The 12,874-nt window shown below is 54.8% G+C and overlaps 1 protein-coding gene across 1 annotated transcript in view; it reads right to left on the reverse strand.

Annotated features, from left to right (window-relative positions):
• Nucleotides 1-12,874, reverse strand: part of CPNE5 (copine 5) — a 181,423-nt gene that overhangs the window by 102,533 nt on the left and 66,016 nt on the right. Inside the window, exon 7 of the mRNA XM_075910080.2 lies at nucleotides 5,680-5,739. Within this exon, the coding sequence (XP_075766195.1) occupies nucleotides 5,680-5,739 (60 nt within the window). The remainder of the gene's footprint in view (nucleotides 1-5,679; nucleotides 5,740-12,874) is intronic.

Below are 12,874 nucleotides of genomic sequence, written 5' to 3' on the forward strand. Positions count from 1 at the left end.
AGAAGAGAAAGAGAGAGGCAGGAGGCAAAGGAGAGCTGAGAGAGAGAGGGGGGAGGCAGTAAGAAGAGGGGAGAGAGAGAGACGGAGCAAGGCACCGGAGGCTCAGGAGAGAAGACCGATGTGGAGGAGAGACCTGAAAATCCCGTCTTATGACGGCTAATTGGCTAATCATAGAGGGTATGTCTACACTAGCCCCCTAGTTCGAACTAGGGAGGCTAATGTAAGCATTCGAAGTTTAAATATCCCGGGCTTTATTTGCATCTTCCCGTCCGGGCGCCATTTTTAAATCCCCTTAGTCTGAACTAACTGCCCGCGGCTACACGCGGCAGTCAAACATTAACTCGAACTAAGTCCTCCCAACCTCCCAGCTCCCACCATTCCTCGCAGCTACTCACCTGTGCAGGCGCACAGTTCAGAGAGGGCTCAAGAGCTACTCTTAGAGCCCCTGACATCTACTGGTAGCTCATGATCTACTGGTTGGTGACCACGGCTCTGGCTGAATCGTGCACACTGTGCTTCCTTCCAGGGCATATAGTCTCTGGCTTGTGCTCACAGCCCTGGTATGGGATCACAGCACCATGGCTTCCACATCCAGGTCCTGCCTTCTTTAACAGATCAGGTGGGGCCCATTTCTGTACCCTCAGATGGTGTCCTTTCATAGAATCATAGAATAATAGGACTGGAAGGGACCCCAAGAGGTCATCAAGTCCAGCCCTCCGCCCTCAAGGCAGGACCAAGCTCCGTCTACACCATCCCTGACAGATGTCTATCTAACCTGTTCTTAAATATCTCCAGAGAGGGAGATTCCACCACCTCCCTTGGCAATTTATTCCAATATTTGACCACCCTTACAGTTAGGAATTTTTTCCTAATGTCCAATCTAAACCTCCCCTGCTGCACTTTAAGCCCATTACTCCTTGTCCTGTCCTCAGAAACCAAGAGGAACAAATTTTCGCCTTCCTCCTTGTGACACCCTTTTAGATATTTGAAAACCGCTATCATGTCCCCCCTTAATCTTCTTTTTTCCAAACTAAACAAGCCCAGTTCATGAAGCCTGGCTTCATAGGTCATGTTCTCTAGACCTTTAATCATTCTTGTCGCTCTTCTCTGTACCCTTTCCAATTTCTCCACATCTTTCTTGAAATGTGGCGCCCAGAACTGGACACAGTACTCCAGCTGAGGCCTAACTAGTGCAGAGTAGAGCGGCAGAATGACTTCACGAGTTTTGCTTACAACACACCTGTTGATACAACCTAGAATCATATTTGCTTTTTTTTGCAACAGCATCACACTGTTGACTCACATTCAACTTGTGGTCCACTATGACCCCTAGATCCCTTTCCGCCATGCTCCTTCCTAGACAGTCGCTTCCCATCTTGTATGTATGGAACTGATTGTTCCTTCCTAAGTGGAGCACTTTGCATTTCTCTTTATTAAACCTCATCCTGTTTACCTCTGACCATTTCTCTAACTTGCTAAGTTCATTTTGAATTATGTCCCTATCCTCCAAAGAAGTTGCAACCCCACCCAGTTTGGTATCATCTGCAAACTTAATAAGCGTACTCTCTATCCCAATATCTACATCATTGATGAAGATATTGAACAGTACGGGTCCCAAAACAGACCCTTGAGGAACTCCACTTGTTATCCCTTTCCAGCAGGATTTAGAACCGTTAACAACAACTCTCTGACTATGGTTATCCAGCCAATTATGCACCCATCTTATCGTGGCCCTATCTAAGTTATATTTGCCTAGTTTATCAATAAGAATATCATGCGAGACCGTATCAAATGCCTTACTAAAGTCTAGGTATATGACATCCACCGCTTCTCCCTTATCCACAAGGCTCGTTATCCTATCATTGAACCCCAAGGGTTCAATCTTCAAACAGAACAGCAGGGCCCATCATGGTACCCGCACTTAGCCTGGCTAGGTTCTGGGCGCAGCCTGCCCATACTGTCACAATGGTGCACATCCGAACAGCGCACATAACCTAATATTGGTGCACAAGCCAAAACTCACTTTGCTCATGGTTGGAAAATCTTAGCAGGACACTGACACATACCCCCCTTTACATAGGTTACCCTGCCTCAGATACCATAGGTTCTTTACTTATGGCTTCCTGCTTCTCTGGTGGGATCTAATAAATCAAGACTGATCTTTTGAGGGGGGTCAGATCTTGGTGGGGAGCTACATCCACAAAGGTGTGAGGTATGAGAATGTACAAGGTTTTCAGGTTTGTCATTTGGATGAGTGTGAGCTGATTAGGCCTCAGTTGGAGAACTGTGTCCAGTTCTGGGCACCACATTTCAGGAAAGATGTGGAGAAATTGGAGAGGGTCCAGAGAAGAGCTTTGGGCAGAACCAGGGTTGGAATCCTGCAATGGCACAAGCACCCACTTCTCATGAGTGCTCTCAAGAATGATTAAAGGTCTAGAGAGCATGACCTATGAAGGAAGGCTGAAAGAACTGGGAGAAGTTTGGAAAGGAGAAGACTGAAAGGGACATGATAGTGGTCTTCAGGTATCTAAAAGGGTGTCACAAGGAGGAGGGTGAAAAACTGTCCTCCTTGGCCTCTGTGGATAGAAGAAGCAGCAATGGGCTTAAACTGCAGCAAGGGAGGTTGAGGTTGGACATTAGGAAAAACTTCCTACCTGGCAGGGTGGTGAAACACTGGAATAAATTGCCTGGGGAGGTTGTTGGATCTCCATCTCTAGAGATATTTAAGAGCAGGTTAAACAGACATCAGTCAGGGATGGTCAGCGGTGCTCACCAACCAGTACACTGGGGTCTACCAGTAGATCTTGGAGCTTCTAGCAGGGGATCCTGACTGGTTTGGCCAGGAAGCTCTCAAGTGCTGGCACTTCAGTTGCCTCTTCACCCACTGTCAAGCTGCTCCTGCCCTCTGCCTCGGAGCTGCCCCCCTGGGGTGTGGGGTGCAGGCTGTGGGAGGGAGAAGAGGGGGCGCTCGCTGACATCAGGGTGTCCCTCCTCCCCCCCACTCCTGTACCCTATCTCCTCAGAGAGAAGGGGATGGAGGGGGCTTGGCAGTGCAAATCTGTCACTCTCACAAACACACTGTCCTTCCCCCTCACCTCCTGGCCCAACATGTACATGGGGGGTTGTTACTTTACTGCTTGCAAAGTGGGTTATTTTTAGTGTGCGACTGGTCTGTGCATTTCATCATTGTCACTTCTCTCTTCTGCTTCCATGGAATTCTGGGAGCAGCGAGTTCTCAAATGTCATGCCTAGAGTAACTATCCCTGCGGCAATTGTGCTCCTGGAAGTGGCTGGCATGTCCCTGCAGCCCCTGAGAGCGGCAGAGCAGGGGGTCTCCACATGCCGTGCTTGGCTGCAGACACCGCTCCTGCAGCTCCCAGGGATCAATAATGGAGAACCGGGGTCAGTGGAAGCTGTGGGGTTGGGGCCAGTAGATGAAGGGCAGCACATGGAGCCACTGTTGTACTTGCCAGCTGCTTTTGGGAGTGGTGCAATCAGGGCAGGAGTGAGCCTGCCTTAACTCTGCTACCCCAACCCTGGGACAGCTGTCTGGCCACTCCCAAGGTGGGCCAAGGGGGGGATGGGTGATAAGAGATTATGAAATGAAACTGTGCAAACAATAAGGTCCACAGACATTGGCTGATGGCCACGGCCCTATGCAGCTGTTCAAGGTTCTTACCGTCAGTGTGCACCTGACGGGAATACCGGGCTCTTTCTAGACAGTGCCACTCTGAATTGCCAGGAGTTCTCTGCCCCAAATGCCAGAGCTTTGATTTCCAGGTGGGCGTTTCCTGGAAGATGCTCAGATGAAGTAGCCGTTGAGGACCGTGCCTTTGAGAACACAACTCCAGTGCCACCATCCTGGCCTGCCTTAACTTTGCATGGGTCCCTTTTGATACTGGCAGAAGAGAGCAATTCTGCGGGACCCTGATCAAAGGCTCTAACTAGTTAAATCTCATTTTGTGCCTTGGCCTTTCTAATTTTGTCTCTACATATTTGTGTTATTTGTTTACATCCATCCTCTGTAATCTGCCCTAGTTTCTACCTAGTGTAGCTCTCTCTCTTTCTTGTTTGTTTTTGTTCAGTTTTGGCATTTCAGATCAATGAAGATCGCCTGGTTAACACAGGGTGGCCTCTTGCCATACGTCCTGTCTTTCCGATGCAGCTGGATAGTTTGCTTTTGTGCCCTTAATAATGTCTCAAAAAGGGCCAACTGTCTGGAACTGTTTTTCCCCTTAGACGGTGTTTTTCCCATGGGATCTTAACCTACCAACTCCCTGAGCTGGCTGCCTTTAAATCCATTATCCTTATTGTGTTGTTTTCCCTTCAAACATTCCCTCCCTCCATCCTTCAGGCTCAAGAACTCGACCATTTCACAGTCACTTTCTCCCAGCTGCCTTCAGCTTCCAGCAGGTTGCTCCTTATTTGTCAAAATCAAATCCAGCACAGCCCCTCCGCAGCAGAGGAGAGCGGGGCCCCTTCCAAGGGGCAGCCCTGGCCCCAGTTCAGCCCTTCCGCTCCAGAGCCGTGTGGCGGGCAGCGGCTGCACTGACCGCGCTGGGCACAAGACGTGACAGCTTCCTGCCCCTGCGTCTGCTGCCCCCGCCCCCGGCAGCGCCCTGCTCCACCTCACCTCATTGATCTAGCCACAGAGCTCCTCGGGGACGTGGGTCTCTTCTCGTCCCGGACCCAGAAACGCAGGCAGTGAAGGGAGGGTCACCATGCATATGGCAGGGAACAGAACCCAGGCGGCCTGACGCCCCTCAGCCAGCATCACAGGGCAGGTTCGAACAGACAGACCCCGTCAGTGCTAGCAGAGTCCAAGCCAAAGGACCTGGCAAACCCTGAGCATCAGGCGTGGTCAGGACTAGGGAGCGTGGCTCAATTTCTGGTCAGGCTGACCCCCTGGTGTGGGACCAAAGAGGACCCTGTGGGGAGGCTGTCCCTGGAGCACCGAGTTGGGGGTCAGCTGGACTTGCCCATTCGACCCTATTTCTGCTGCTGCATGGGGTGGGGGCACAGCAAACGAATCCGGCCTTCCTACGGCAGCTGTCAGGGAGCAAAGGCGCCTGGCCATTGGGGAGATGCAAGCATCCGACTATGAGAGGAGATGGGGGCGGTGGGGGGGACTAGCTGACCTCCGGAGGCCTCCTCCCACCCTCATCGTCTGTGGTTCTATGGCCAGAGACACGGAAGTGCCTTAGGAGCACAAGTCCCGCTGCCTTTCACATCCCTTCTGAAAAGAGACCCGTCGCACTTCGGCTGGCTTCGGGTGCCGGCATGACTAGAGCCCCGTCCAGAAAAGACCAGAACTGGGGCCAGGCACTGCAGGACTCGGCCCATCATTGTGGACGGAAGTCCGGCCTCTCGTGGTGCTGTTAATAACAGGCCCCACTGAGTTAACTGGGAGATTTGAACTCAGGACATCAGTGAGGCTGATTGTGCAGGAGCTGGGCCTGCTTCCATGAAATGACCTGGCCTGGCACCCTGGAGCAGCAACGGAGCCAGCCGCTGGACGGGGCATTCTCACACTGGGCTAGCGCAGGTCTCCTTGGCACTGCATGGCTCCCTGCTCAGGGCTGGCCACAGGTGTCAGGCTGAGCGCGCAGGAAACGGCCGGTCTCTAGCCAAGAGACCACACGCGCTGCCAGTGCAGATCTCTGGGAAGCTGTGACTCACCCATTGGAGACGGACGGTGTGGGCTTCCCCGTTCTGGAATGTAACGTGAACGCCCCCATCCTGCCAGGAAACAGAGAGAGGGAGGTTAGCTTGGACCAGGCTCCCTGAGAACACACGTGCCTGGGGCTATAACCTCTGGCCAGTGCTCCCCAGCCTGGCTGGGGACAAGGAGGAGGGAACCCAGTGTGACAAGCACAGCCAGGCACATCTGGCCAGACCCCCCCCCCATGTCACCGAAGAGTGTGGCAATCTCTGCGCTGAGTGAAGAAAAACGTCCTTGTGTTTGTTTTAAACCTGCAGCCTATTCATTTCATTTGGTGACTCAGGGTGTGTCTAAACTACATCGCTCCGTCGATGGAGCCATGTAGATTAGGCAGGACAGCAAAGGGAAATGAAGCGGCGATTTAAATAATCACTGCTTAATTTAAATAAAAACGGCCGCCATGCTGTGCCGATCAGCTGAATGTCGGCACAGCGCGGCAGTCTAGAAGAGGATCTGCCGACCCCAGAACCCTTCATCGGCAGATCCTTTATGCCTCTGGCCAGGTGCCCTCTAGGACAGCAGGGGTATCTGTGGTGGGCCGATAACGCCAGGCCATGCAGGCGTCTTGGCAGTGCAGGCCACAGCGTGGCTGGCAGTAGGAAAGGGCCCAGTGGCTGCTCCCCCACACCACACCAGGGTGGCTAGGATCCAAGCCCATGTGCCCGACCATGCCACAGCAGGGACCCAAAGGCTCATTCAGGGAATCCTAGACAGGCTGCTAGATGGTCCCAGGGACACGCTACCCCGGCACTGGGGCCCCTCCCCAGGCTAGCATGGGCAACTCTCTTGGGCTGACATGAAGCCTGGCTCAGGGGCTGCCTTGTGGGCATGGCCTTTACCATAGAGCTGCACAGCTATGGCAGCATCTCCACGTCCCCAGTGAGCCAGTCCCAAACCAGTGTGCACCTCTTGCTGCCAGCCCCGAAATCCCCCCTCCCGGGTCTCTTCCCCTGACTGCATAGGCTGGCCAGGCATCCAGTGCTCGCCCGGAACGCTGGTTTGGAAGGGGCCCTGGTGGCGCTGGTTGGCACTGCTGACCGGCTGGCAGCACAGTGGGGCTGGGACAGGCTCCCTAACTTCCATGGCTTCCAGAAGCAGCCACCAGGTCCCTGCATCTCCCATTGGTTGTAGTTCCTGGCCAATGAGTACTGTGGAACTGGCACTCGGGGGTGGGAGCTACACATAGAGTCTGGTTCTGCAGCTCCCATTGGCTAAGGGATGCTGCTGCAAAGGATTCTGGGGCACGTGCAGAGAACTAAATGCCCCCATGTGGGGAGGACGGTAGGGCAGGATCCAGAGGAGGGTGAGGACAGCGCTGCAGAGCCAGAGCAGAGATGCTGAGAGGCTTGGCACTGAGCCACGGGCTTGGCCAGGCAGCAAGGATGGAGAATGGTGCCTTGGGGAGCTGCCCCCACCCCATCTCTGTGGCGCTCTGCTCCCTGTCCACGGACACTCACTGACTGAGCTCAGCTTGGGCGACGGGAGATAAAACCACGAAAGCAGGTGCTGGAATCTGTGCATGTGCCAGGATGAAACTCCTCGGGACCGTGGCCAGCTCACCAGCCTGTCCCCAGCATCAGCCAGCTGCTGTGGCAGGCACCAGACCTCCTGCGCTGGGGTTGGGGGGCTGGGAATGGGACATGGGAAAAGCCCCCACCAAGTCCTCACCATAAAGCCCACAGTGGCCTTGCAGCGAAGTGACCTGGAGTTTGGCCGATCTTTGTCCTCCATCGTCCCCCGACTCACACTGCCCACAAGCCCCCAGGCAGTGCCAAAGCTGCAGGACAGAGCACTGGCACCTGCTGCTCATGCCAGCCTGGCGCCTTGGCAGCCTGTGCGCCGCCCGTCATCCAGAGGAGCCAGCCTGTTCCTGGGTGCCTAGCACACTGTGCAGCGTCATTTGAGCCCTCCCAGGCTGTCCTGGGGCAGAGCAGGGCAGGGCAGAAGTGGTGTGAAGAGGTGCACCCCACGGCTCCAAGGGAGCTGAACCCCTTCCGCCAGGTGAAACGCTCGCCCGGGAAGTGCAAAGGGCTGGTTTGCCCCACTTCCAGAAAGCCACAGGGCCAGATCCGCAGCCTATGGAAGACAATGGAGCTTTGCTGATTGACACCTAAAACTCAAAGCCCTTTTAAACCATTAATGAATGAATCCCATGGGAGCCAGGCCAGCAGCAGCATCCCCATTTCACAGACTGGAGAAACTGAGGCACAGAACAGGACAGTGACTTGCCCACAGACCCAGGGTAAGTCAGTGGCGGAACAGGAATTTGCACCCAGATGCCCTTGGCAATAGCCATCTGACCATTCTTCCCCACATGGATCATCCAGGCTGAACCAAACCCTTCACAGCTCTCCCCACCCTCTCTAGGGTCAGCTCAGCTCGGCTCCTCCCTCCGGCCTTTAGGGTGTGATTGATGGGCCTCTCCAGTGACCCGCCGTGCAAAGGGAGCGAAGTTCACACAGCGTCCTGGCAAACGGTGAGGGGAAAGGGGCAGGAAGCAAGACAGAGACTGAGTTCGTCCAGACAGAAAGGCTGCTGCTATAACCCCCGGGTCGTGTGAGGAATGTGCTGGGTGCACCTGAGACGTGTGGGACTGGAAATCAATGGGCCCAGACTGCTGTGTTGGAAATGAGGCTTAGCTGGGGGATGAAATACAGACGGGCTGAGCTATTTTGCCTATCACTCCTCTGGGGCCCTCAAGGGAACCCTTCAGGAAAGCTGGCTGCCATGCTGGCAGACTGTCACCATAGACACCCCCCTCCAGTGACCCCTGTAACGCTGAGAGACATCCTAAGCAGGGAACCCGGAGGACACCTCCCCCAGCTCTGTCTAAATTCCACCCCGCATCTGAAACGTGAGATATGGCCGCCCCCACCACCATGTGAGCTTTTCCTTCCCCCCCGTTCTGCTCTTTTCGGCATCTCTGCTTTTGCCTCTGTCTAATAAGAGCCTGGCTCAATTGTCTATGACTGTACGGCACCGCTGTGAGCCCAGGGCCAGAAAGCAGGTACACGCAGTGCCCCAAACAGCCCAAGGCTGGTACAAATTGCCTGGGTTTCCAGCACTGTCATTGTGAGTAACAGTCAAGCCCTGAGACAGAAGCTGTCTTCTCTCCTGGCTCTTCTGTTCCCCCTCGCTGCGCCTGTGTGTTCGGTTGGGGTTGTGTGATGTCAGCTCTAGCCCAACTCCCTTTGCCCGCAGGGCTGTGATTACCAACACTGATACCACCTCAGGCTATGCCTACACTGCACTGTCATTGGTCAAACTTTCATCCGTCAGGGATGTGGGAAAAAAAAGTTTTACCAACAAAAAGTGCCGGGGAGACGCTCTCCCACGGACAATGCTGGGCCTTCCACTGGGGGTGGGTTGATTTTGTCGGCAGGAGAGCTCTTTCCTGCCAGCCAAGAGAAGCTACCCCGTGTGCCTTACAGCTGGGCTGCCCTCTGGCGTGCGTGTAGACAGCCTTTATGTCAGACATGGGGAGAGGGCAAGGCCAGGCTGCTGCAATGCAACCCTCCTTCATATCACCAAGGCTTCAACTAGTTTCCCTTCCATTCTGTCTCATTACGAAAGTGTTACAGAGGCTTTGAGGGGGCCTTGGCCCTGGCACCGAGCAGGCTGTCACCGTGCACCACTCTAACACTCATGGAACACTGCTGGGGTCACGGTCAAGCCTGTGACTCTCTAGGTCCATTTATTCCATCCCGCCCCAGCCTCTCCCTGCTCTCCTCACTCCTCTCTTCCTTGGCACCAGGCCATTGCTCCAGAGACATTGAGTAATTCCCTTCCCTTGCTCACATTGTTACCTGGGGGGTATTTATAGCCACTTCCTCCCCCCAGCCAGCCCTTGCTGGGCTGTATGGCTGTGTCTAGACTGCATCCCTTTTCCGTAAAAGAGATGCAAATTAGACACATCGCAATTGCAAATGAAGCGGGGCTTTAAATCCCCCCCCCCGCTTCATTTGCATAAAAATGGCTGCTGCTTTTTTCCGGCTCGGAGCTTTGCCGGAAAAAAGCACCAGTCTAGACGCGGATCTTTCGGAAAATAAAGCCTTTTCCGAAAGATCCCTTATTCCTCTTAAAATAAGGATCCCTTAAAATAAGGAATAAGGGATCTTTCGGAAAAGGCTTTATTTTCCGAAAGATCCGCGTCTAGACTGGCGCTTTTTTCCGGCAAAGCTCCGAGCCGGAAAAAAGCGGCAGCCATGTTTATGCAAATGAAGCGGGGGGGATTTAAATCCCCGCTTCATTTGCAATTGCGATGTGTCTAATTTGCATCTCTTTTACGGAAAAGGGATTCAGTCTAGACACAGCCTATACGTTTAGCCCCCAGAGCCTTCACTACACCTAGAATCATGGTCCAGCCCCCTGCCCAAGGCAGGACCAATCCCAATTATATCATCCCAGCCAGGGCTTTGTCAAGCCGAGACTTAAAAACCTCTAGGGATGGAGATTCCACCCCCTCCCTGGGGAACCCAGCCCAGTGCTTCCCACCCTCCTTGGAAAATAGCTTTTCCTAGTATCCAACCTAGACCCCCCCCCCACACACACACACACTGCAGCTTGAGACCATTGCTCCTTGTTCTGCCATCAGCTCTCTTGTTTCCACCTGGGATCAAACCAGGGCACCTTTCACAAAGGAGGGAAACATTTTAACTAGACACTGCAGAAACCCACATGGCTCCCTTGCAACTCAGGGGAGGGATGAGACCGTCCAGATTCCTAGACCTCCCCACCCCAGGTGTGCTGCAGCTTGTGGCGAGACCTTGAAATGAGCAAACCCTCAGCCCCGCCCTCCCACCACATGAACACTGCTGTGCCCTGCTGCCCAGGTGCCTTAGGTTAGCGGTTTAACACTGAGCCACTGGCAATGGCTTGTAAGAAAGAGGCCCAGCCAGGGTGCTGCACTGCAAGGAAGCACTTGGTATGTGCCTGCTGACAGCTTCAGGCCGTCGGGGTCCTCTCGCGGTGCACGGTGGATGCTCAGAGCCAATGGTGCTCAAAGCTCTAAGACAGCAAGTCCGGGGCCATGCGCTGAGAGGTGTGGGAGCCAGCTGCAGGTCTGAGGGAGGCGTGCGTCTGTTGCAAGACAGCAGAAGCAGGTGTTGGATCTAATGAGCTGTCAGCAGCTCTGCTCGGACATCGAACCCTTTGCCGCCAGCAGGCACTGGGCCCCGCTGGACGCTTCGGCAGGTTCCACGTCTAAGGACCTGGTGGGATCATTAAGGATGCCAATAACCCTGCACCCTACACAACCCCGCTGCCTCAGGGGCCAGCCCTGCCTCCAGGAGCTGTCCCTGCAGGATGCACCATGGATGCTATCTGAAAAGTGGAGAGTTTTATGTCAGAGACATGAATTCCCCAAGGAGGCTCTGGTGATAAACGACTGCCGAGTGAGAGAATCCAACTAATCCAAGACGCGCACGTGGAACATGTATTGTGGAGTCGGACAGGGAGGGGCCTTAAATATAGGAGTCTGAAAGGCAAATCAATCCAAGGAGCTGTGAGAGCCTCTGGAGTGAGCCTGGCTGGGGCGGATATTAACAAGCCATCTGTCTTCGAAACGTTCTAGTGACCAAACCTGAACAGAAGGAGAAATCCAGAAGCTGGTTGGATCTGGACACAGAGTAAATTCAATGCGGGTGCGGGTACCAGACTGGCAGCCCCCGCCTGGGCACGGGTTGGTGCAGCTTCCTCGCCGGATGTCCCCCACACACTCCCTGGCAGGGACAAGTGGGGAGACTGGCGCCCGCTTAGCCAGGAAAGAAGCTAATGAACGTCTGAGACCCAGCAAACTCATTTCTTGCACCACACAGCCACTGGCCGGCAATGACTTGCTGTCACGCCTGAGCCGAGTTGCATGTAACTGAGAACCTCCGGGGCAGACCCAGTCCCACTGCCAATTAGCTGAGCCAGCCATTCCCACCCTAGGCCTGCAGCCCCACCAGCTGCGTGCCCTGCATGTGCCACACTGGGGGCCCCACATCCAGTGCTGTGAGCCAGAGGCAGGGACTTCTCCACACCAGGCATCAGCCTGCCTGGCTCCAAGGGAGGCCACAGGCACGGTGACACGGTGCTAGGCCATGCCAGAGCGAGGGAGTGTGGCTCCAGACAGCAGTGGATGGAGAGGAGAAGGCTCGCACAGAGACACCATCCTGCGCTATGCCAGGCAAGGAGAGCCAGTGTGTGGGAGTGGCTAGGAAGGGGATGTCATGTCCTGGAGCCCTCCCCTCTGGACTCCTGATTGGAGCAGCCTGCTCCCCAGAAAATCCAGCCCGGCCTTGACCCCGCACTTGGGACAGGCTGGGTGGGTGGCCATGCAGTGTGGAGCGTCTGGTTCTGAGTCAGAGCTCTGCTGTGTGGCGCTGCCCCGTGCTCCATGAGAACAGGTGCTCACAACAAGAAGGCCAATTATGTTCTGCAGCCGTTCAGGAACCTACTGGCTGCCGACAGCTGCCCCCTGACGCCGCCGACAAAAGCACATCCCAGCAGGCGCGAAAGGAAAGCAATCCCCAGCTGCTCCGCAGTCAGAGCCTTGGAGCTCTCCCGGCACCTCCTGGAGACGCAGGCCGAGCTTGTGATCTGCCTGCTCCGCTCTGTGCCCGCCGAGCAGCAATGTCTGGAGGGAAACTGGCTTCTGCAACAGGAGAGCCAGCACCATCCTGGAGTGCCGGCCCACGCCCAGCCCGGCAAGAGACTCCACCCATCGGGGATGTCAGACTTAGTGTAGAAAAAACCGTATTTCTGCCACTACCATGGGACTGCTCAGGCGCGGGGCGGGCCCGTGTCCCAGGGTGAAACATGGCAGGTAGGGTAAAGCTGGCCACAAGGGGAAGTGGTTCTTGTGCTCTTCTCACTCTGGCGATCGGCACAGGGGTTTCTGGACGAGATCCTGACAATCTAACCTGCTAGCCTTCAACACACCCTTTCAGATTTTGCCCAATGGGGTCTGGAAACCACACCCCTGGCAGACCTGAAACCACCGCGTTCCAGTTCCATGCGAGAGGGGGACACTGGAAACAGCCACGGTCAAATTCCACTTGGTGAGCACAACCTTGAAAACGCCATATTTAAATTGTGCGTGGCAGGAGACGGAAACGGACCTGGTCAGACTTGCTCAGGGAGACCGTCACACTGCTGTGTTCAGATTCT

Source organism: Pelodiscus sinensis, chromosome 27 (assembly GCF_052426305.1).
Source record: "Pelodiscus sinensis isolate ZL-2025 chromosome 27, ASM5242630v1, whole genome shotgun sequence".
NCBI classification, from domain to species: domain Eukaryota; kingdom Metazoa; phylum Chordata; order Testudines; family Trionychidae; genus Pelodiscus; species Pelodiscus sinensis.